At 35.9% G+C, this 26433-nt stretch overlaps 1 protein-coding gene across 2 annotated transcripts; it reads left to right on the top strand.

Moving 5' to 3' along the window:
* The first annotated feature begins 709 nt into the window (after nucleotides 1-709).
* Nucleotides 710-25046, top strand: LOC145992085 (tRNA (uracil-5-)-methyltransferase homolog B-like). Of its 2 annotated transcripts, none has more exons than XM_083128304.1 (10): nucleotides 710-812; nucleotides 4995-5257; nucleotides 6556-6726; nucleotides 9309-9449; nucleotides 11020-11212; nucleotides 15149-15276; nucleotides 18354-18604; nucleotides 19725-19956; nucleotides 22166-22358; nucleotides 23698-25046. In XM_083128304.1, the coding sequence occupies exons 2-10, from the start codon at nucleotides 5018-5020 to the stop codon at nucleotides 24666-24668; spliced, it is 2520 nt and encodes an 839-aa protein (XP_082984430.1). In that variant the 5' UTR covers nucleotides 710-812; nucleotides 4995-5017; the 3' UTR covers nucleotides 24669-25046. The 2 variants fall into 2 exon arrangements, with proteins under 2 accessions (XP_082984430.1, XP_082984431.1); XM_083128305.1 differs by lacking the exon at nucleotides 710-812 and adding an exon at nucleotides 827-910.
* Nucleotides 25047-26433: the final 1387 nt, after the last annotated feature.

Here is a 26433-nt window from a genome sequence, read left to right as displayed (position 1 = left end):
CTGAGGTTTACCCAGCCTCACATCAGAGGGGGGTAAAGGCGGTCGGAGCGTGGTGCTGATACATCATCATGGCACGGTTCACTTTAGCCGGATCCCCAATTAAGAATTATTATATGGTAGTGTTTGCTACTACGCTACTACATCATTTCAAGCATTCCCATTGACTGGTAGATTTTTGGGGTAGTAAATAATCTGCGGTGGACGAAATGTATTTTTATTAAGATTTCGTTGTAAGGGTGTTGCGAGCGGGCATGGTGCGGGACAGATATTTTGGTCGGACGGGAAATGTCTGGATTTAAGAAAAATTCTCGTCCCGACCAAAACGTCTCTGTCACGCACATCCCTACTACGAACTAGGATCTAAAAAGATGAAAAATATTTACAGATTTTTCATGTGTGAATGAAATGAAGTGAAAAACAAAAGTGATTTTTTTTTGCTGTACAAATTATATGGTCGTTGACTGTATGTACGCATACGCAAGTCAACAAGCTTGGCAGTAGTTCCCTCTACCCAAAAATGCGTGCGGTTACGATTAGCCAATGCTATGACGCTCCTACTGAAGTTCACAAAATTATTTACGGATTAATGACATAGCATGATATAGACTATTAATTAATTTTAAAATAATTTTATACACTGTTCAGTGTAGTAAGTGAAATAATGAACTTGAAATAATAGTGTAAATTAAATTACGGTGAAAGACGCTTCGGCTCATATTCGTTGGAGGTCGTGGGACATTCAACTTGTTTCGGTCATCCTTCGCAGAAGTTGTCGGTAACTCGGTGAAGTTCACAATTGTCCAGAAATTATTGTAAGTAGTTTTTGTTTTATATTTTATGCAAGTAGTACTTAAGCAAGGTGAAAATTTTTGACGTTGCGCGATTAAGTTAATACCAGAGGTATATTCGAGTAAGTAAGAATATGTAAAATTTGATATGTACATTGTTTTGCAGTTATGTCCTTGAATTGTCATTTACCGGAGCTAGCCAAGCCATCGAAAATCATTACGCCGCACCCGAATTAATAGAGGTCTTTTCAAGCGTTACTTTAAGTAGGGTAAAAATGAAATTATCTTTTAACTGTAGTTTTATGCATCGTGTTTGGAGAACATACGCATAATTGGGCAAATTATGCTCGGTGCGTTTAGCAACTGAAATGCTAAAAAGTAATGCCACGTGCATAATGATCAACAAAGAGAACGTGAAAGTTATCTCAATATCAGAATAGTTGCATGTGGTATGTCTGGTGTAGGAACTGGTAACATTATCGTATGAGGGAAACTGATTCCTTCAAATTTACAGGAGAAAGTACTTACAGAAATCATTTTCTTTAGCGTTGTGGAAGTTCCTGAATGTAGATTTGATTCATTTTAATGTGAATGCGTGTTGTTTTCTGCGAAAATGTCTGTCCGACACGCTGTTTCTGCTCCCGCCATTTGCTTTCTGCACGAAAGTGCAATGTTCCGTGTGTTAAGATGATGCAACCCCCGTAGCCAGTGTTTCAGCCTTGCAGTGTTTTCACTAGAACATGACGTGTCGAGTATCTTTAATTTTTTTTTAACTATGCTTGCCTAACTTAACCTAACCTTACGGCAAATGGTTTTTCGGGCTAACGTCCATGGTTTGTGAGGCTAACGTCAATGCTTTGCGACGTATTAGCATAATTTCAAATCCGGGCATGAAAGTAGATATTTTCCGGTGAACGAGGTTGCAACACTGCATAAATCGACAAAACACTCAGAACGCCCCTCAAACCAGTATGCTATCACGGCCATAATGTGTTACAGATTCGAAACAACAAGTAACAGTGAGTACTCGTAGATCTAAGAAATAAACATTGATATGCATTATTTCACTTTAGGAAATGTTCCACATTCGAAAATAACATGTTACCAATGTAAAGAAGTCCAAAATATGATTTTTAGGTGTTTCCCTCATACGATAATAGTACCAAACATTCTTTTAGGTGTAATTTTGCTTTCACGAAAGTAACTTCAATTTAAGAGATACACAGTTATCATTGTTCTTTCTCTTCCCGCTTCAGTAATAACACAATATGGCCGCGCAGCTTGACTTGTGTAGTGGATGTGCAGTGGTTCAAACCTTACTGACTGAAAAATGCCCCACACATCATTCACGCATAGTCCCAAAAATCATTCCTGCATAGCCCCAAAAAACTACCAGTTTCATAGATCAGTACATTAAAATCTGATATTTGGCACTATTTTCGTATAGGTGAGACACCTATAAACAATTTATTTCACTTTTTTTACATTGCTGACGTACTATTCTGCATTGCGGAACATTTTTTTAGGTGAAATAATAGTTTTGTTTTTTAAAATTTGCCAAACGTCTAGAAATTGCAAAATATGCGAAAATAAGGAATTAGTTTTCAGAATGGAAACAGTCGATTTTCGTGAAATTTTTTGTTTCACAAGGAAATATATATATTCCTGATACTGCCACGACATCAAATTTTAACTGTTTGCCTAACCGAAACTAACCTAACCACGCACCAATGGTTCGTGGGGCTAGAATCATGGGTTTGCAATTATTTGCAATTTCAAGATCCTGATACTAACATGACATGAAATTTTAAATGTTTACCTAACCGAAACTAACCTAACAACGTGCCAATGGTTCGTGAGGGTAGTGCCAATGGTTCGTGAAGCTAGCATCAATGGTTCGCAATTTCTAGACTTTTCCGACAAATTTTAACTTCAGATTCGTGATTAGGAGGCCTCAATTAGTGACTTAAATATGAAGAAAATCTGAGAGGGATCCGGTCATCTCAAGTCATATCCAGAAAACAACATGCTTTCGCATTAAAATGTATCAAAACAACATTCACGAACTTCTACAACGCTACAGAAAATGATTTGCGTAAGTACTTTCTCCTGTATATATTAATTAAGCATTTGGTACCAGTTTCATAGATCGGAGACACATTCAAATCTGATAATTTGTTTCGTGTGGTTCGTACTTACCAATTCTGTATTGCAGAACGTAGTTCAAGGTGCCATTATGCTTTTTACATGAAAATAAACACTATTTTCACAGAGTAATTTTTGTTATTCCTTTTTTAGTTTTCTTAACACAGAATATGGTGGGCAAAACCTGACTACCGAAGTGGGTATGCGGTGTTTCCAACCCTCTTGACCGAAGAATACCTACTGTCATGTTTGTCATGTGTGCAAATTGTAAATTATACACGGGTAGCTGACTGATATCCCCACGAACCATTCCGATAGGGTTAGGTTTGGTTAGGTTAGGCAAGCATAGTTAAAAAAAAAGTTTGGAAACACTGACAGGTGGTTTGTCTTCAAGCGTATGCAGCATCCGGTTCACGTAGGGAAAGCAATTGCAATTGTGAGTCGGTGAGATATTTCTCTTGAAAATATTAATTCCTGGTGAAAGAAAATACGTCGACGAATGTTGGAAACCTTAGAGAAACTAATTTCCGTAAGTAGTTTCTTCTGTAAAAATGAAGAAGTGTCTCAGATATATGAAACTGTCACCCCAGAAACCATTCACAGTAAGGTTAGGTTGGGCAAACAGTTAAAATTTGGAGTTATAACCGGAAAATACCCCACCCACCATTATAGACCCAAACCATTCACGGTTAGGGATACATAATTTAAAAAAAAAAGGGACGTCATTTTCTTGCGAAAGAACAGCATGGTTTGAAACAATTACAGGAGATTACATCAGTAGCAGTATTCATGGACCCGTTAACCCAATGTACTCCCTTGAGGAATACATGGAGAATTTTTGGTAAAATTCCAATCTCCGGGAAACTTATTTTTTCAATTTTACAGGAGAAAGGACTTATGGAACTAAGTTTGTGTAGACTTTTGGAAGGTCGTGGAAGTGTTTTCTCCCATCGTTCAATTTAGTTGGCCGGTAAATAATTTATGCACAAAAGCTGTTGCCCCTATTTCCTTCCACTACGTAAACCGGATGTCGCATGCGTTTCATGACGTAACCTCCGGTCAGTGTTTCCAACCACGCCGTTGTTTTGAAAGAAGATGAAGAAACTATATACACATTCCTGATCTGACTATGACCCAAAATTTTAACTGTTTGCCTAACCTTACTGGGAATGGTTTATGGGGTATTTTTCGGTTAAGAAGGTTGGAAACACTGCATTCCCACTGATAAGACTACGCTAGTCAATTTTTGCCCGCCATATTGTGTGTAAAAGGAACAAACAATAATTACTCGATATGTGAAAAAAGCAAAATCACACCTTAAAGAAACTTTTGCAATGCATAATAGGTAAGTAGGAATATGAAAAATAACAAAATAAACTAATTTGAGAAGTTTCCCGGAGATCGGAATTTTAATGATTTTTTTATTAATAGGCGTTTTGATGTTTTACATAATAAAGAAATGCTTCCAGCTTGCCAAAAACCCAAATAAACAGGTAATTCATCTCAAAGTATGACCTGCTTTACCCTACATGAGTCATGTGAGAAAAATTACATCACTTGGTCACACATGGTGCCAGAGATTTTGCTAAATTAATGGTCTAAAATGTTTGTCTTAAGATTACCTCTTTTCTTTGAACAATTGAGATTCTATAAAACTATAAATAAGGCACTCTTTGTAGTTATGTCTAATGTGTGTGGGCTCTTGACAGCAAGGGACTTCAACGAACTTGGAGATCTTACCAACACTGAAAACAAAATTATGGTGTAAAAGAGGAAGGTTAGAAACAGCTAGAGGGAGGGAGGTTAACAAAACAATGTTAAAACACGCACCCGGAACTGGACTGCGTGCACGACCAACACAGGGTTAAGTAAAACCTGTCAATTAGGAGTATTTTTCCTGCTTTTTATCAGTAAAATCCATGTATGCACGCTAAAGTAGCGAAATAATACGTCTGAAATTGCTATTAACTCCTGATCTAAAATTATAGCTGTCGTTGTGGAATGTCCTGTTGGATAAACAGTAGGTTTTTTGATTAACCTAATTGTACCCTTTAATTTCAGGTTTTGGATTCTCTTGAGTAAACATGAGTGCTGCTGTGGAAGGTGAGGTGAATGGCACAGTGCCAGAGCTTGCTGAGGGAAATGGTGTTGAGGTAAAGGTTGAGGTGAAGGAGGAGGTGGAAGAGGCAGCTCAGGAGGAGGGTGCAGAAGGTGTTAATGGAGAGGCTGAAGGTGAAGTCAAGAAAGAATCGCCTGCAAAGGAAGCTGCTTTTGGAACTTACAAGATTGAGGTTCGAGGACTTCCAAGATTTTACAGACTTGGGGTAAGTTTTTAGGTGATATTCTTTTAGCGTATGCAAAATCTAGAATTAGTTAACAGTTCGTAAAGTTGATGCGGAGAGGTTTATACATTTTTATTTTCGTAAAGTTGATGCGGAGAGGTTTATACATTTTTATTTTATAATGGAAAGGACAGTACACTTAAATTTTGCCTGTGAAGTGTACTTGTGTATCACAATAAGTTTCTCATGAAGTAGCTTGGTTAACAAGAAATGCATGTATGCAATGCAGAACAAAGCTATGTTGTCTTGTGCACACAACACAGATTTATGACAAAACTGATGCACGGCATGTTCACTAATTTTAAGGACTGAAAATGTGTTAAAAAGAATAAAGGTTTGTTGGTTGTATGGTAACAAATGTCTGCAGAGTGGTAATTCAGTCACCATCTGTTTAGTCTAAAGAGTACAATAACTTGTGTACCAGTAAAAGATATTACATATGAATTTTGTCACTAAAATTAAAAAGAAATTCAATTTTACATGGTTGTGAGTAACTGAGAGTTCAGTGTTCATGCAAAGTGGCAAAGGTCAGCCCAGTACCAAGCTCTGGCATCAATTATACCAGACCATGATAGGTTCTCATGAAATGTTGTCAATTTAGTTTGCATAGCTATTTTGATTGACAAATATTTAGTAGTTTAACATCTCAGCAGAATGGAATTTTTCTGTTTCCGAAATCAAAACCTTACGTGATACTGACTTGATGAAATTCATACATTGGTTGAAAATTAGTTTAAACATAGTTTTATATTTTTCAACAGCCTTATTAATTAATGTTTAAAAGATGAGTTATTTTGTAGTAAAAATTGTTGGAATCCGGACATAGACTTCTTAAGAAAAAAGATATTCCTGGGCCAGTCTCAACGAAGGTTGAGAACCACGGACAGAAATTATAGGCGAATTGTCCATCAACATGCTTATTTGCTCTTTTCAACGTGATGTTATTTTCTACAATATAACAAAAGTGCCGATAAGCAGATCACAGCCTCTGGTCCAGCAAAACAATTGTAATCCTTAAAAAAATACAGAAAAGTAAAGTGAACAAAAATAAATTCGCCTACAGTTATTTTTGCTGCTGGTTATACCGCTTGAAGAGAGGTGAAACTTTATATTTTCCAGTTGCAATCTACAATGTAATTTACATATCGTAAACACAGTTACTATACCAAGATGTGGAAGGATCATGTGTTGTAGAAAAGTAATTTGTTATAATGCACTTGCAGGAAAGACTTGAATCCTTTAGAAGTTCATTCTAAATCTTATTTATTTTCTTCCTGTAGGAACTGAAGAAACTGTTTACAGAGGATTTAGGTTTAGGTAGCTACACGATAAGATCTCCTAAGAGAGCCAGTCCATTGATTTACCTAATTTTCAAAAATGAAGAGGACCAGCAGAAAGGAGTGAAGGCTATAAATGGTTGCAATTGGAAGAAGAGGACCCTCAGTGCAGATGTAAGTTGAAGAAAAGAAATTTAGTCTGTTAGGGTTAAATTATTATTCTTTGAGTAGGTAATTTTTAATGTCCGTTTGGTGAGTGACATACAACAATTTTGGTAATGTGACAACTGAATGGTTTCATGTACAAAGCATGTGTGATAGTAGTTTCCACGAATATGTTCATCTTACCATGTAATAAAGTGTTCCCAGATTCAGTTACTTTAGGGGTCACATTTCACATTAGTGGGTATTCCACTATAAGTTGTAGGTCCAACTAACTCTCTCTAACCTTAAACCTGAATCTTTTTGTCTGCAACAACACAAGCCTTCCATCTGTCCTCATCCTGGGCAAGATCAGTCCACTCTTTTTCATCCTTACTGATTTCCTTTGGGCCCATCTCAATATTATCCCTGAATCTTCGTCTTGGCCTTCCTACAGGTCCCTTACCATCAGGTTTCCCAACAAGAATCCAGTAAACACTACTTTCATCCCATTTGTGCCACATGGCCTGCCCACCTGTCTTTTTGATTTAATTATTCTAATAACTATATGAATACATTATGCAGTTCTAAATTGTTACATTCTTCAATGACCTGTGTCCTCATCTCTTATAGGTCCTAATATTTTTCTAAGGATTTTATTTTCAAATTCTCTTAATTTATGTTCCTCTTTTAATGTTAGGGACCAAGTTTCACATCCATATAATATTACAGGCAAAATTCCTGTTTTGTATATTTTAACTTTACTTTCTTAGATATGAAATGAGAAGTTAAAAGTTTATGAAGAGAAAAGTAACGCATTTCCTGAATTATTTTTATTTCCTCATTAATATAATTTTCATTTGTTATTATTGCTCCTAAGTCAATTTTGTGAAAAATTAAACTTTCTGCCTTTAACACTAATTATTGGGAGGCACAATGTATGAATTTTGCCTCTGCTTAAAGCCCTGTCTTAAGAAAATAAAACAATTTTTTTATCTGACAATTAGTTCTAGTTAATTTTTTTATACTTCACGGCAATTTTGAAAGTGCTTACTTAAAAAGGTGCTGTATAAAATTGGAATACATGCATGCGAGGGGCTTGGCCATGTAAAGGTTAAAATGCTAATGAATTACTGGGCTGTAATTAATTTGATCATTAGTTAGTCTTGTAAGTTTGTCCTCGGTTAACATTAATTTTGAGGTTTTTACAAGTGATGTGATGGTAAATCTGGAAGTAAAGGTTATACCCAAAGTTAATATTCTGGGTTGACTGTGAGATCAGAAAAATGTTCATTGTATTGGTTAAGCATTATCTGGCAGCATTGTAGGAAGGAAAAATATTGGTAGTGTCTACATAAATAATACATTTTGGTCACTAAATGGCCATAGTATAATATTAGAATTACTTGAAGGTGAGCAATGAAGAAAGTATAATAGTATTGTGGGGGCAAGTCACCTGCACTACAATGTACCCACCCTGCCACCCTCTGGGGTGGGGCAACCTTGAATTGTTAAAAGGGAACCCCTATTTTTTATTGCAGATTCAAATTCAACATCCAAAAATACGTAGGTTTTCTGAGACACGTTTTGTTCCATTCGTGATAGATAGATGTGAAACCGTCAGTAAGCGCAATATTTTGGTTGTCTCACAAATGCACTGGCTGGCAAGTGTGTGGCCTAGACACATTGTGCTCGTGCTCTCAGTAGTCTCACCCAAAACAAGCACCCTGATGGTGAGAGGCGAACGGACAGCGCCATCGATCAGGAATGGAAGAAAATGTCTGACAAAACCTATGTATTTTGGGACATAGACTTCGAATCTGCAATAAAATATAGGGGTTCCCTTTTAACATTTCAAGGTTGCACCCCTGCCCCACCCCTACAATACTATTATACTTTCATATGGAACATTTTTTGTTGGTTGCATATTTCTTGCAATATTTTGGTTTGTCAAGTTACATGGGACACCCTGTATATCCAGGTCCAAGGGTATAGAATACATTGGTTATTATTAAAAAATGCCAAAATGATACATTAACCTAACCTTATTACTTTCTGTTGGGGATGAGGATATATATGCTTGCAGCAGATTTGACAATATAACATGTTATGTCTCTTTGGACATACAAGTAAATAGTAGGGATGGGCCGATATGAAATTTTGGCAGATACTGATAAAGTACAGATATAAAATTTACCGATAAGATACCTACTTACCGATCCGATATAAAATTAAGAAATGCTCCTTAATAAACGTGTTTCAAGGTGACTGCAGTGAAAAAGAAATTGCATATTTAGACACTACTTTTTTAGAAAGTAGTGTATGGAGATTATCCATAAAAATTACAACGAAATGACAGAATTTTGCACTAAATTATCAGATATTTATCGATATATCGGATCGTTAATTTTACTGATGTGCCTATATTGGTCAATACCAATATATTACCGATTAATCGGTCCCATCCCTAGTAGTCAACCTTACACAGTTGAATGAATCTGATTCGTTACTTACAGTCTCAAGTTGAAATGGCAGCCAGTATAAATTAGGTTTGATAGTTCATGTAAATTTTCCAGTTTTTAATAGCAAATTACCATAACTCCTTGTGATTTCAGGTTGCCAGGGGTGATCAGCGTAAGCGAAAGCAGGATGATTCTGATGACAAGGATCCCAAAAAGATGAAACTGGATATGCCAATGGAAGATAGAATTAAGCAGTCGACAGTTCCTTTGTGGAATGTTCCATATGAAGAGCAGGTAGGCTTTTGTGTGTGCGAATGTATTGTGTCCTGAGTTGTAGTGTGGGTGAAATGGATGTATCATGGTTTTAAGAATATGTAGAATGGAAGTCTCAGCTGAAATAGACTGAATCAGTTGTTTTTTTTTTGGTGGGGTGTGCCTGATTGCAAGAAATGTGGAGCTTTCAAGATCACCCTCCCTCTAATCCTTTGACAAAGTTATCACACAGTGTCTACTAGTTAAAAAAGTCAAGAAATAATGCATGTGCTCCAGAATTTCTGCTATTTTTTACAGCATAGTGAATTTACATTGTTATCTACTTGTGGTGAAAATTGGAATTCTAAATTGTATTGAAATGTGGTTAAGATTTGTTCACTCTGTTTAAGTTATTAGAGGCACGTATTTTTGGTAAATAAAAAAGCAAGATTTCTGTACAAAACAGTCAAATTCGCGTTCAAAGACATTAAATAAAATAAAATTTCACTGTTAAAGCGGTGAAAAAGCGACATAAAATTACATTTTGGTTTTAAAAAATGTGAATATAATCAATTTGATTTAAAAACTGCATGTACAACACAAAATAAACACATCCCTTCTAATGGCACATTTGCCGTTAGCAGAATATTAAGTTTATTCCTGTATAAAGGGGTCCATTTTTTTGCTTCTCAAATATTTACAGCAGAATTAATTAATTTTCCGTGAATTGCATAACATTCAGGATAATTCGGACTTCCAGAAAGTTTCGAAGTTGTTAAATAAACTCTAAATTTTGTGTTTTAAGATTCTATTTCAGATTTTGCAGTTAATTTTGTATTATTTCTTGACAAAGCAGGGTAGGTAAATGCACCTCGCATCTTTCAAAAACACGAAAAATTAGCATTACAATGTGTTATTTCAAATTTCGTGTTTTCGTCAAAAAGAAATACCCATGCCTCTAGAAATCACTGTTTTTTTTTTTTTTTTTTTTGTTTTGTTTTTTTTAAAAATCTTCTGTGTTAAGGCCCATGAAACAAAATTGCCTTGTACTTTTGATCAGTCTGTTTACATTTAACCCTTTCCGGACGATACGTAGACTATAATTTTTCCAGGAGAGACTTGTGTGTTATAACAATTTTTTAAATGTATAAGTCAAGCATTGCATATATTTTCAATACTTTTTTTATTGATTCATCCCTAACTGCAAAAGACAAAGCAAGGTCATTGTAAGAAATTTCCATCATGTGGATATAAATTGTTAGATGCTCTTCTCAAGAGTATAAACTAAAGTGTAACTTAATTCAACCTGAGCACAAGTAATATTCAGCAACGAATAGAATGCAATATTAGCAGTTGGAATTTAAAAGAGTTTGTTAAAACACACGTGCATAAGAGAGGTGGTGTGAGTATGTCCTGTTTATTCACAATGGAATTTTATAGTGGTGTTATTGGACATTTAATATAGGATGAGCTTCATCCGGACAGGGGTCAGATCCAAGTAAGCTGTAAGTTGAGTGAAATGATCTTAAATGGAAACATTGAAACTCATCAAAAATTTAGTTTTGAATAATTACTTTCATTACTAAGAAGTGCATTTATTTATCTTTGCCAGCTCCAAAAGAAGACTGAGGAGATTAAATCCACATTGAAAAGGCTGACCGATTTGTTGCTGCGGAGAAATCTTGACTTGGCTGGGTGGGCAGAAGAAAGGAAGGAGAAGGATGATGGGTTGGCCTGTGAGGTTGCTGAAATAAAGTCCTCACCCATTGTGGATGGTTACCGGAATAAATGTGAATTTAGAGTTGGTAAGTACAGATATTGTTGAGGCATCTTCGAGTATTAACATGTTGTTTTGGGGATGGCACAGATGAATCGGTTAAGTATTTTTGTTCATGTAAATGAGATCTGTAAACATTTACCTAATGTACTCATATCAGCTACAACAGCCACAGGCTGAACCTTGCCCCTTAATTAAGAATATACTGAATTGAATTTGCAGAGAAACCACACTTACATATTGTATTGCCTTGTTTTTATAATTGATACACATTTGGTAATTTTCATGATCATTGTTTCGGCTTGTTAGGTTTATTGTATTGAACAAATGTTAACATGTGCTTTCATTTCAAATACTGGAACTGTGGTGGTGGAAAAATTATTGCATCACTTTTGGTTTTCTTTAAATAAACCTTTATTTTTGCATTAAGACCACACAGTGTTGCATGTCATAGCTGCTGTGTCATAACATGATTGGATCAGCAGAGTAAGAGCTGTTCAAGTTGTGTGTTTCCTTGGGTGAAGCTTGTAAATTACTTGTCCAAAGAATCCTTCACAATGGGAACAGTCAGTTCTTAGTAGCTAGTGAAGGAATTGGCAGTATTGAACACCTGAAGGGCAGGGTTCACAAGATAATATTAATAGCCTTCCAGCATCCCAGTCTGACTTCAAATCAGCTTGGGAAAGTACATTTCAGTGACAATTCATGATTGATTTGGTTTATTTTACTTCACTTTTGGCTAATTGTGAAGATTAGGATGAATTGATCAAGGGACTCTAACCTGGGACCCCTACCATTCTAGTGCAGTCCACTACCACAGAGGTTGATGGAAATTCACAAATGAAGTTGAAGCCACATTCCTAAAAAAAATGTGCTACCATTCCTAAAGACATTACACAAAAGCTACGGAATTTTCACACATACTAAAAAGACTTCTAAGTTAAATCTTGTGCTTATCATTTGAAATATATGTACATGTTTCATGCTATAGAAATGGAAATTTGCCCTTCACACCTTTGTAAAGCAATTTAAAAAAAAATATTAGCAGCAATAATTCCTATCCTTGGAAAATTTAAAGCAAATCACAATACTTAACTATTCTGTACGTGCTATCCCTTAAATTCTATTTTCTGATAACTGTAGTTTGGTAGTAGTGTAGCACTATTACAGGCTGTTTGCTGAAGATAAGATATTTGATATATTTGTCAATAATTGTGTGTATCTTCAGAATGATGCCAGACTTCTGATGTTTGCATTGGCATAGTCAGTTTTAAATAGACAGTGATAATATGATAGTAATACTTCTCAGTTTTAGTAATTATTTATAAATGGAATGTGTAATTCATTTTTAATTACCTTCACTAAAGACTGGCTTACAAATTTGTTTATCAACTAGTACATATTATTCAAAAAATGGCAAGTAAACTTTTGCTAGCAATTGTGTAAAATTGGCCAGTGGCTATAGTACGTACCCTGATAGTTCCAAAGATGCCACGTGGAGTGAACCAGTTCAAGAAGTTGATAATTAGTGCACATTTTTGTTTTTGAGCCTAAAGGAAAAATAAGTATAAAATATTCTTGTGTAGTATGGAGGAGTTGAAAATAAATGATTAATTTTGATTTAGATTTGCCATACCAACCATACAAAAATCTTGCCCGTTGAACATATTCGTTGTGATACAGATCAGTCGTTCATAATAATGGCAGGTGAAGTGAAAAATAAGTAAATTGAACATACAGTTTACTCTTAACATTGGTTTTGTTAACAGTGGAATATTAATATCTTACTTGCAAGTTACCATTAAACAAACCACAAACAAACATGTATGTCAATGTAGCTACTGTTGTGCCAATATCTATCTTAAATGTATAAATTCCAAAAATGTTGAAAAAGCTATAGTATTTTTCCCCTGTTTCATTGCAATGTGATGTTGGAAGGATGAAAAATGTATATAGAATTCGCTTTGTAAGACTAATGAGGAAATCTGTTGGGCATCATTCCGAGAGCAAAGCAAGTCATATAAAAATTTTTGTTATGGACATTGTTCCTGAATTTCAGTAATATGTATCTTACTGCTAGAATATTTTTCATCTTTTAATCCTTTGGGCCATTTTGAAAGTACTTTGTCAAATTCTAAGAAAGATTTACACTAAATGTGATCAGTTTCTTTTTTGCAGAAGAAAACACTGAAGATTAGGTAACATTAATGCTATGATTGTCTCGTTGTTTCAATTTTTAGCTGTGGGCATAGGAAATGCTCTTGCTGAACATAAATGATAACTTCAAGGCTAAAACTATGCAATCAAATAATTTTCTTGTTTTAACACATTTTAACGACATTCAGAATGTTTTGCAAACAAAATATGCTTCCTACTACTGGCAATGTTGATAATGTTTTGGGATTCCAAAAAGTTGCATGAAGAATTGTGATGTATGGGGAAAATCAAACGGCATAATTTCTAGCACATTTGCTTTCACTGACTTTCATAGTGTGTATTCACAAGCACCGACCAACTGATATAGATTTACAAATTTTCATAGGTTTATTCCACTGATTTTTTTCATGTTTCAAGCATCTGTTGGTGCTGTTACATTGTGGTGGTATGTGTGTGCATGTAATTGGAATCACTTTCACTTTGTCATAAGATGTCCATTATGACACAGTATTTAGCCTTGAATTTGTCATGTAACACAAAGACCTCTTCGATTTATGCAACACTTAGTTTACTTTTAACTTGGGTTGACAAGTAATGAAAAATCCTAATCCAACATAATGCATAATAGATGAAATGTATCTTGTAAAGGAGAAGGTAATATATTCTATCAGTTTAGGAATGCTAATGCACTTTTTTTTCAGTTGACTGCTACGCAGGTAACTATTACTTTCCAAATGCTGAAAATATAATCGATGCCATTCTGCTTTTGTGTGTTGTAAGTTCAGATTTTATTTTACAGGAAGCAAGGATTGTAAAAAAAAATCTGCATACTAATATTGATGCAATTTTTTTAAGGTTGTAAAACTTCAAGATGCTCATAAATTACCGCTGAGTTTATTTTTTCTTGTTATTGTGATATTTTGGTTACCTTGAATGGATCTTTATTGACACTTTATTTTTGTAGGGACTCAGCATGATTGAAGCAGATATTTTTGTGGGCTAAGGGTCTCTTGGGTGGGGAAATTGAGTGGTGGTGTCACTACTGCATTAACATCCCTGCCCATGCAGTGATTTGATGTTACATGACTACTATGAATAGTCACCACTGCATATGCAGGGAGAGCAATGCAAGACAGCAAACTTCTTTCGACCTTTTCAGCAATTTTGACTTTGGAACTCAGCTGCTGAGTGAGCAAAATTGACCTTTTTTTCATGCTTACTGAAGTTGGACTATACATGCAAGTGGACACACTGTGATGCATGAAATTCCATGCTTGGTATATAGTAAATACATCATGTGTGCTTCAATATGCATTTTGTTGTAATATGTGCACTTGTAACTCATACCCTCTTATTTCCTTTTTTAAGTTGAGCAATTGTCCAAGATATTGCATACTGGTTGGACACATTTGCCTGCCTTTATTTTTCCTTAAAGCCACTTGAGAGAGTTTGTTGAAGTGTTTTGAATGCCTCAGCACTTATATCTGTAAAGCATCTGGTGTTTTTTTCAGATCATATGATGTTAGCACAAATATGAAAAAGTTGGCATATTTACAAAAAAAGCCTTGTGTGCACAATGTAGAGCTAGATACCAAATATTCAGCTATGATATTGTTTACTTGTGCTATTTCCTGTGCCTTTGTACCTGTGTGTCTATTGTGTTTCTCCTTTTGGACACAATCTAGACATTTTTTCTTGTTTCACTATGTATTGTATATATCCGAGCTGGCTCGGATAACCTGGACTCCAAAAAAGTCCAGTAATCATTCATTCCTGATAACTTTTTGCGTGATGACTCTCATGTTAGGAATAAACCCAGAGACGCAAGAGCGAACAGTGGGTTTTCGCCTGGCTAGCTTCAAAGAAGGCTCAATGGGGGTAGGACCTGCAGACTTTCTGAGGCATTTGCCTGACAGAATGAAAGAGGCAGTGAAGGTAGGCAAAACGAAGACATGTGGTACATGCTTTACCATAATTGTCTTCTAATTGAGGTAATGAACCTTACTTTAATTGACTGGCAAAGGCACTTAAGCCTTTCCCCCTTAATTATATTAACTACATTTTAAATGATGTGAGTTTGATGCCAATAAGTCAGTGTGTAATTGTGTGGCATGAATGATATTTCCACATGTAGTGTGAAGAACAGAGTGAATCTGCTTTTCTTACTCATTTGCAGATCATTCTTCAGTGAGCTTATGTCAAAGTATAAGTCTTACAGCCCCACCAATTAAAGTTAAAACTATAACTTTCCCCTTGGGAATGTTGCCTGAAGAAAAGGGGCTCTGCATTAGTTGCGTAAGAGCTTTGTAAAAAATTCACTGTTTTGTTCAAGTGGTAACAGGAGAATCACTATAAAGAAATGATTAGTTGTAGTTTTGTAGTTAAGGAGTTGCATGTTGCAATTATGGGCTGAAGTCACAATACTAGTGCATGCTTTCAGGAAAGTGCTTGCTTTTTGAGAAGCACTACAAAGTTTGTGGCAGCAACAACAAAACTTTGTATAATTCTAAATCAAGTCTCTGTTTTGTTGAACCATTTCAAGTGTTGGCCTGTGAGACTATATATCCAATAAACAAACTACTGTGAAGATTACAAATATATGTATTCAGTATAAAAGCTTGCCTCATTTCTTGCATTTATACAGAGTAAGTTACACAATACAATAGTTTTATTCTCTATTGTATGTAATTGTTCATTGTTCATAAGTCATGACAAATCTCAATTTTACAAGAGCAGATTATTGCAGTAACTTTTAACCTCTTGAGGAACCAGTGCCATGTTACTGCATTCATCATGTCATCACTCAACCCCATCTTCGCAAATTAGCTAAAAGTGGCACAAAAACCGAAGTAAAATAAAGTGAACCAATCATATCTCCAAAACTAATAACAGTATTTGTTCTGCTGGTTTTTTTTCATTAATATTCATATGATTTTGTGACCTACTTGAATAACAAAAACAATACATTTATTGTTTTTCAAAAATTCTTTTTTATAAATGTTTACTTTTTCCAAGAAAATATATCTGCAGTCATATTGAAATCTGGCTCTGATATAACTTGCCTGCCCCCTCCCCCCCTAATTTCCACTAATGAAAACAGAAAGAATCCTGTCTCATAGTGAGAATACGAACTAAAAATCAGTACGGTTTCACTCCCAATCCTTCATTAATGTGCTGGCTGTAAAAGAAACCACTAATATTAGTATAAATTCCCAAAATTTATATTAATTTTTTCAAAAATAGGCTCTCATTTTATTCCCAAGATGTAGGGATGTTGCCGAAGAGCTGTGTTCCATGGTGATTACCTGCAAAACTCGAGCAATTTGCATCCATAAGGCTGATGCTTGCTACATTTGTATGCTTTTCATTATCATTGGAAGGATATATGGATAAAATACACTTCTGTTGAAAATACTATAATTGAGCACAAAGTTAATACCTCCACAACACAATTAGTTCTGCAAACTTACATGGCAGTACATTTGATAGGTAATGTCTGGAAAGCCTGGTCCTCAGAAGGTTAAGTAGTAACAACTATTGCCTGTCTTTCTGTAAAGCCACCATTCATGTAACTAGAAATAAATCATGTGTAGCAAATCTCATCTAAATGAGTACCATGAGATTGCTCAAGACCTTGCAAGTTATTATTACAAAATTGTTCTTACATGAAAGTTGAAGGCAACTTGAAATGGTCAATAATGCTTGCAACTTTGACATGGAATCCCTCACCTAAGATGTTCCAAGTGAATGCAGCATTCCTTTTATTACAATTTGTGTAATTGCCAACTTCTTTGGATGGAATCTTAAAACCAGTATAAATATCAACAGTCAGTAAGTGAAAATAAATTACGTAATTTAATTCATACAACACACACAGCAATGTGCACCAAATCATTGTTGATGCACTAGGACTGAGCTTGTAGCACTCTTGATTCAATACAGAACAAGCAATTCAAATTTTTCTCTAAATTGTTTTAACGTTCAGCTTCCTTGGATCATAATTAATAACAATACAACTATATCTCCTACAGCTCAGCCCTAGTACTTTCATACAGGTTGGAGCAGCAGCAATTGCTGTTTGGTAAATTCAAGACCTTGAACACCCGTAACGTTGCTAGGAAGTGTTTTAATGATGGTTTATGGAATATCCCGCTAATTTTCATTACACAGTAAAGGACATCATATGTTAAAATATTTAAATCGTTAGAACTTATAATGAAAATTTAAAATATCTTGCCATTGGTAGCATAAACTAATGCCAATTCTGCATTTAATTTAGTTTATATCCTGTCAAAATTTGTGTATTGCCTATGTCAAACTTTTTAAGTTGCAGCATGAGATGTTCGGCTGAAGGTCTGTAGTGAATACATGTAACTACATTTAAGAATATATATGTAGATCAGTTTAAATTTCAACCTTTAGGATAATGAGAATTACGTACGTATCTGTGGTCCATTTTAATACAAAAGCACATTTTATCATTCACTACAATTGAAAAGAAATGATGTATTAAAGATAATAGAATGACTTCCATCACAAGAAGTTGGGTTGGCACAAGTGACCGCGCAGTAAGTTTTCATTGTATGATTTCAACCCTATGAAGGAATTGTAAGAAATTATCGTCAGAATTACAACAGAAAGGTAATAAAAGTGTAATGCTGCAAGTGCTTCCGAGCTTTGGATTATCTATAAATTGTGTGCATACCGGATATACTGACAATAACTGTCGTGAATGTTTATGTGCTAATTTACTATATGTGGCTCTTCATGGAGCTGTAGGAGGAAATTGTCACCTTTTATTATAAGATGTAGAAGTTAAGTGACTGTACCCTGCCTAACTTTGCTGCAGTAAACTTGAGTGAACGGAGCAGAAAGGTTTTTTGAACACAAAATTGAATGTAAAGTTAGATATTAAATAAAACACTGCTCCTGGTAGCATACATTGTGCTTCAGCCCATTATAAGAAGTTACTGTGTCCATATTTGCATGCTGACTATTTTCCTTTCACTCAGGCCTTCCAACAATATGTGCGGGAGTCTGAGAAGCCACCATTTGCCCCTGAGACCCATGAAGGTTATTGGAGGCAGTTGACGGTTCGGCTTTCCAGCGGTGGAGATCTGATGCTGCTGATTGTGATGCATCCTCAAACTCTCTCTGAAGAAGATATTGGCAAGATTAAGGATGACTTGAAAGATTTCTTTGAGAAGAGAGAGGGGAACACTTGCAATGTGACTTCTCTGTATTTCCAGACTTTCACTGAAAAGTAAGTGCAAGTTATGAAATTATGTATTGATTTTTCTCTTTCCTAAGTAACCAACCATGTGGGCTTTAAATAAATAATTATGGGTGTTTATTAGGCTCTAAGAAACTAAAACTGATTGAGAGGGGGGGGGGGGTGAAGCTCATCCGGAAGGAAATGTAATGAAGAGAAACTAAATTTGTATACTGTACACACACTTAAATTTATCTTGATTTAAAATTCAATAATTTTTATAGGCAAATATAGCAAATATTTTCTATTGGAAAATATACAAAATACTAATTGTTATACTGTAAATAGTGTCATTATCTTTAAACTATAAATATACATGGCACCTGATATGTGGCAAACTATCATTAAAAAAATTGCCAACATTCAGCTACAAAGACTAAAAAAATATTTCAAGTTACATTTATAGGGTACATCCAGAATGTTTTATTTTCAAGAGTAAAATTTACTGAAATTATTATAGTTTCATTGACACTCGAACAAACATTTCCATAGTAGGTACATATGAATGGCTTATTGCAGAAAGGGACCTGAGTCACTTTTACACAATTCTGAGAAAAACAATGAAAAATCGTATAATATTAATAGTGTAAGAAAGAAATGTGCCGTTGTTGGCTCAAATATTCAACATAATGAATAGTTAATTTTGCAACCCTCAATGCACCCCCCTGCAGTATGCTGCTAGACACAGTGGAGATGAAAAAATTAACTCAGATACCTCAAAAATGTGACTCAGGTCCCTTTCTGCAATAAGCCATTCATATATACAGTAGGAGAAACAAAAAATATATATTTACAAATAATTTTAAGTGCTTTTTAAAAAATAAATTTAAATAAAAAATATATTTTTTAAAATAAAAATCATGATTTTTCTCCACCCCGCAAAGTATACACTGTCTGTGGACGTGAAAGGAGGAATGTTTTTATTCAGAATGTTTTGTGTAACAAAATGTGAAGCTTGCTGCATAATTTCATGATGAAAGTGGAACAAGAATGCACTTTTTCCTTTTGAATTACTCTAAAATGAGTATTTCAGTGTCTAATGATAAATTCAAAGTTTTCCCAAAACTAAAAATCCTTGTCCTAATTAATTTCTATTTTTTTTTCTTTTCAGAGAGGTGGGTGAGAAACCCCCTCCTTTGCAGCTTCTCTTTGGCAAAGAGCACATTGAGGAAACAATTTCCGGCCTGAATTTCAGAATCTCCCCAGATTCCTATTTCCAAGTGAACACTGCAGGGGCAGAGCAGCTGTACTCCTCCATTGTGGAGATGGCTGAAGTGGATGAGGAAACATCACTGATCGACATCTGCTGCGCTACCGGGGGCATTGGCCTTACCCTTGCAAAGGTGAGTGGTTCAATTACATTAACTCAGCTTTGGACATCAAATAACTTTAGAAGCGAAAGGTCTTCGGATGACTTGAAAAATTTTGTTAGTGAAGTGAATCTGATGTTAAATGGTAAACGTCTGATGCAATCTCTGCAGAAGTAACATGTAGAAATGGCCAGGTGTTAATAAAAACTCCAAATGCATCATGCCACATGCAGTGAACATAACTTTTTCCTTGGATTTGATGAGGCATGCTTTCTTTGGTCTGAGGAATTACCCTGTGTCCCACCGGAAAAAAATCCCGTTGTGCCCTCTTAGTATCCTGAAAACTGCATTTGGCACCTTTTTCCCCCAACTACCTGCAGGTGGTGACCTGTTAGGAAAATTGCCACCACTCTCATGGCAGTCCCAGTCCAGCCCTATGTGCAACTCTTAACGACTGCAATCTTCATCTCAATATGTCCTGGGCAAATAACCTTGGCTCATCGCCAGTGACTGTCTTTGTGAGAAATGTTATCTTATCTCCCATTTTCTATCTGGAGGGAAATTCCAAGAAATTGTTGACAGCCCTTCATATATTTGCAACCTTAATAACTAGATATGTTGAAACATTAGTTTCCTGTAGGAATGTTTCATCTGAACTATAATGTAATGTAATGTTATTGTTTTTCAATGAACTTTTTAGTTTTTATTGTAATCTAAGATTTTTTTGTGTAAAGGGGCTTTTATGTAGGAGATGGTTAATACACCTTTGGTGTGACCCACCCCAGGTTCAATTCCCATTGGGAGCTTTAAAATTTTTGGACCCAGCATAGTGAGGGTAATTGGGGAGCTACTTGAAGTAGTAGGTTCTGATCTACAAAGCCAAGGGATAATTGTGGATATTTTGTTTAATGTGACATTAGACAGAAGCTTCTTTTCCAAAGAAATTGTATGAAATCTTGAAGGGTGCAAATAAGACAGATTATTCAGTCGACATTACATTCTCCACAATACAATTATTTTTCCATTTAGCATAGGTGTTTTCATCTTGACATTTCTGCAACATTGTAATCTTTTATTACAATGAGAGAGAAGCAGAAACCTCAAAATACAGTAGAGCGTCGATTATCCGAACGTCGGTCAACCGAACGACCGCTTAACCGAACTGTGTACTCGCTCACTTTCAGATATCTGTAATGAAAAAAGTACGTGACTTAGCTGCTCGTAAGCGTGTAGGCTTGCTTAGACAGACCAAAATAAAGGATTTTTTTAAACGTTAATTTTGTTACTGTGTGTATTGTTCATGCAAAATGCGTATGTAATATGTACATATTTTTGTTTAATAAACTGTACCACACACTATATATTCCTACTAAAGTTGCCTTTGTAAGTTACTTTGTAATACATACTTAAAGAGATGCCTGTTTTTATGAATAAATTTACTGTACAGTACTTCTTTTTGGCAAATAAACATGTACAGTTCGATTATCCGAACAAACCAGTTTTCCGAACACCCATGTCCCCCAATTACTTCGGATAATCGACGCTCTACTGTACTTAAATGTTATAGAACAAGACTTTGTAAAACTTTAATTTATGAATTTACAAAAAAGACTATGTAATACCTAGAACTGGTAGCGAAAATGCTGGACCAGGGCGAGCCTGCATTTTTCGCTAACAGTTCTATGTAGTACATCTCCAGTGTATGCCTAATTTAACAAGACTAATTTTGTCAAATTAACGATGTTGGCTCGATTTTAGAGTTGCACAGTGAAGAGCAGTAGCCTATGTTTTGAAAGCTTAAAAAAACTACTGGAATTTTTCAACAAATAAAAAATTCAGTATCAGAGCAAAGATGTCTTGCAAGGTGACCCCATACGTGGCATGTGCAAATTAGATTGATCGCTGCTGTAATCACCAGATTTTGAATTGCAAGTGCAATTTAACACTTAAACCTTTTAGCATGCTGAAACACCAGACAATGATATGAAAATTCATTTTAAAATTGCCTAAAATCAAATGCTATCACATGGATATACCTATTGATAAATTAGGTTAACTAACCAGACAGGGTTTTCATGGAATACTTTGTCGTATATTGGATTGGTGAAGTATTGTTTTTTTTGCTGCATGTAAAATCATCCTTATTTTATTGGTATCGGCAAAAATGTCATTGAATGTGGTTTTGCAAAACCATAAAGGTTGCAGGATTGCTCACTGAACCATTGCGAATGATTTCTTTCAGCAATGTGCCCAGGTCCTTGGGATAGAGATGCTGACACAGGCAGTCGAGGACGCAAGAGCCAACGCAGTGCAGAATAATATCACCAACAGTGAGTACTTCGTTGGACGAGCAGAAGATATTCTACCAACAGTCGTAGAGAAAGTGACAGGAAAGAAGATCATGGTGGTTGTTGATCCTCCAAGAGCAGGACTACGTAAGTATCATTGAAATATACATTGAACTGGGGGAAGGGGGGGTTAGATACCTTCCTATGAGAAATAATTTTTGAAGCTCTGGGGCTCACCCAGCCTCAAATCACTGGGAGGTACCGGGAAGGGGGGGGGGGGTTAGATACCTTTCTGTGAGAAATAATGTTTGAAGCTCTGGGGCTCACCCATCCTCAAATCACTGGGAGGTACCCGGGGGGGGGGGGGGGGGGGTTAAGGCAGCTGGAGTGTGGTGCTTATCACATCACCTCCAAAATGGCAGATAGCCCCACACACCCCCTAAATGTGCCTTCATGGCATGGTGCTATATGCATGAGAACTTTACCTGATGCTTGAAGGAGCCTGTTTTCAGGAGGTAGTTCTTGTCTGCTTTTTCTTAGATTATTGGAAGGTTCATCTTCATTACCAGATTGTCTGCTAAAATTTTAAAAGAAATTGAACATTCATATCCACACCTGAATAGCAAAGCATAATATTCGTTTTTGCAACGATTTAACTCTTTAATTTGTCTAGAAAGATGGGACAGAGACAGTGAACTATGGTTCTAATTTCTTCTAGAGAATAACTTAATTTATATATCCATAGTACATATGAAGGGTAAGGGGAAAGAACAAGGAATGTCACAAAACCAGTTTTTGGAGAAAACTACATTTTAATACTAATCTTTCCTTGTTCTTTCCCAGTATCCCAAATATTCGATTGTCTTGTACACGGACATTTCTCATTTCATTCCAGTGGTTTTTGTACAGTTGTTTAGTACCAGTTCCAACCAACAGAACGAGCTGTAAACCTCAAAATCGAAAAAATGGACATTTCTTTCCCCCCCCCCCCCTTTAACCTTCTTATAATTTTCAATTTTGATAAGACATTGTTGCAAGTCAATTAGCATCCAATATTACAATGGCGAAAGTGAAGAAATCTAGATTTTAAGTACCTCTCCATTGTCAATGTTGAAACAGTGTTCATATCAAAATAAAAGTGATAAGAGATAATGAAGTTCAGCAAAATAATTTATTCTATGAAAATGTTCAATTCGAAACATGTATGATGTGTTGTTTTTGAACCTGTTTTGGTTTGGTGATTCTAGATGATGTGATATCTTTTTTTTTTTTTATCATGGGTCAGAATTGTAGCAATGTATAAGGTGGGTTCCTCCCACTTTCGTTTGCTGCTTTCTTTTGTGAAAGTCTTTTTTTATGCAGCTTTGTTGCCTTGTCATCTAGTTCCACCACACTTTCAACTGTACTCACTTCAAACTAGGATACACAAAGAATATTGATAGTTCTTTTTTATCAAAAATAAAATACATTAATTCTCATTTAACAGATCAGAAGATAGTCACAGAGCTGAGGAAAACTGAACGCATTCAGAAGCTTATTTTTGTGTCGTCCAATCCTAAAGCAGCCATAAAGAATTTCATTGATTTGGCAAGGTCTGCATCGAAAGTTCTTGGTCATCCATTTATACCCAAGAAAGCTGTTCCAGTTGATATATTCCCCCACACCACGCATTGTCAGTTGATCATCCTGTTCGAAAGAGTAGATCCAGCTACGTTGCCAAAGGCAAAGAACCCCATTCCACCAGCAATTAAGAAACAAGCGAGAAGAAGCTTGCTGCAAGGAGTAGGACGAGGCCGAGGTAGATTTTTGAAGGGAAGACCCATCCGTGGTGGCAGAATGCGAGGAAACATCAGGGGTGCAAGAGGAGGCCGTGGCAGAGGCAGAGGAGCTGTTCGCATGAACGGTCCACGTGACCGTGCAGCTATGCGTACCGGGATGGGATCTCGCAGGAGCCTGATGGAAATGAACATTGGGCCTCCAGGTGGTTTCGACGAATTTCCATTTCCAAGACGCCGTGAACTTCCACCAGCACCACTGAGGCGTAGGGATTACCTGATGGATTACGGGTACGAAGATAACCTGCCTAGAGCTTTACTTGAATCCCGGTTTGATGATCTGTACGGAGAGTCGAGGTTCGGAGTCCGTGATTTTGCAGATGAGATGACGTTCAGTAGATACTCTGACTTCCGCAGGGAAGTTGGGGACAGCTATGGACGTTTGCCCATGCGGAGAATGGATGATGACTTTGGAATGAAAAGACCCGGTTTGCTCAGAACCCCAGGCATGGAGAGAGATGGGATGGGCTTCAGGGGAATGAGGAATGCAGGCATGGCTGGCGGTGGTGGTCGTCGTTTTGGAGGAGGCTTTGGTGGAGGTAGAGATGAGGCAAGAAATCTTGGTCCACGAGGAAAGAGAGGTAGAGGTGGTGCCAGAGGTGGACGAGGACGTCGAAACTAAATGTGCAAATATAAAAGAGATGTATTGCTTGCAAATAGTATATTAAAGTCTATATTTGTATTGTGTTGCTGTGAAAATAATTTGTGATGTACGCAGTGGCACAAATTTCTGAAAGGACGAAATGCAGATGGATATAAACATTATATGTGTGTGTTCTGTGAAATGAGCTAAGAATTATTTATCAGTCTTTGTCATGCATAGATGTGAATGTTTTTATTACTTTGATATAGCAAGAATAATTGCTAAAAATGCTGAAACCTGAACTGTTGGTACATTTTTTAGTGCATTCTGTGTGTGGATCTCATCCTTGTAAGTGGTTTACTTGTGTAATTATTCTGTTTGAGAAAGAGGAGTACTCAATAAATGTCACACATGTTTCTTGCTGCTTTTATTTGTTACTCTTTTTAAACATTATTACCCACTCTGATAGATTATACTAATGAAGGACTTGAATGCGAAGGCTGTTAATTTGTTTTTACTAATTACATGTCCAATAAAGTATTGACAGTTGTGGATTTACAATGGACATTTTTAGGTGGTAAGGTTATTCTCTGAAAAACAGGTTTTTTTTCCGTGTTGGAGTTGTAAGTTGAGACTATATATGTAAACTGCATTATTGCAGGATGTTTTGGGGAGGGGTAACACTTATTTTTAGAAGTTCTCAATATTTTTACCATTTACTAGATGTCTGCCCTTAAATTTAAAAAAATGATAATTTGTAAGTTCCTGCACCAGCCAGTCTGGTCTGTAAGTTTCTCATTTATGTCACTTAAGGTCAAAATACAAAACATCTATCATCCTAATAATTGCATCAAAGTTAATTTTTTAAAATCCAAAATTCCAGATTATTATGTAATACTACAATTGTAGCCAGTACTAGACTGAAAATTGTTTTTACAATGTCTTAATAGTAGTTTGAAAAAGTCCCAACTTCCAAAATACCAGTAATTTGAATTTGCAGTGAAATTGTAGCCAGTACTGGACTGAAAATTGTTTTTACAATGTCTTAGTAGTTTGAAAAAGTCCCAACTTCCAAAATACCAGTAATTTGAATTTGCAGTGAAATGGAAATTAACTATTTAGAATTACCTGCATATCAAGGTAAATCATCATGTGAGAACCAAAAGGAACTTTACAGTTTTTGTTTAAACTTGTGGACTCACTTCAGAGGAGTCGATCGACGTCTCTTACCTCTTCTCTCTAGCGGTAAAGTGCAGCCAGCATCTCGGACCCAAATAAAGTGCTTCAAAGTGAGTAGATAAATGTTAAAATATTGAATACATCAGGTTTACTTTCAGGTTCTCTCAGGACCAAAGTATTTAAAAAAAAAAAAAAATAGCAAAGCGACTGGTGCTTGCCCACTTTTACATAGAACCAACAACTTTTGTCAAAATCATGGCAGGTGGTAAGACAAAATAGCATTACTGTATCTTATTACAAATGTTTAAATGTATTGGATTCACTTCTATTTATCTTTCCTGCCTGCATAACTTGAAATAGATTGATTCAAGCATTTGTCTTGTATTAATGTCTCATGGACTGTTATTCTTTTGTTTGTCTAGTGATCTGAAGTTCCGCTAGAGGGCTCTGTAATCAATTATAGTCCTATGGGAGTTTGAAATGTGCTTGTTACTTGCAGAGCTTGTGATGAGTTTTCTTTTGAAAACCATTTTGACAATCGACAGTTTGGTTAAGTTATTATTTGGGAGTTTTTTTCCTGGTAGTAGTGCATTTAGCACAGGTTTTCTAGTAATTTCCCCCATGT

Source organism: Lepisma saccharinum, chromosome 9 (assembly GCF_977018435.1).
Source record: "Lepisma saccharinum chromosome 9, izLepSacc3.1, whole genome shotgun sequence".
In the NCBI taxonomy this organism is placed as follows: domain Eukaryota; kingdom Metazoa; phylum Arthropoda; class Insecta; order Zygentoma; family Lepismatidae; genus Lepisma; species Lepisma saccharinum.
Note: the sequence above shows the minus strand (reverse complement) of the source record. Positions and strands in the feature narration are given on the sequence as shown.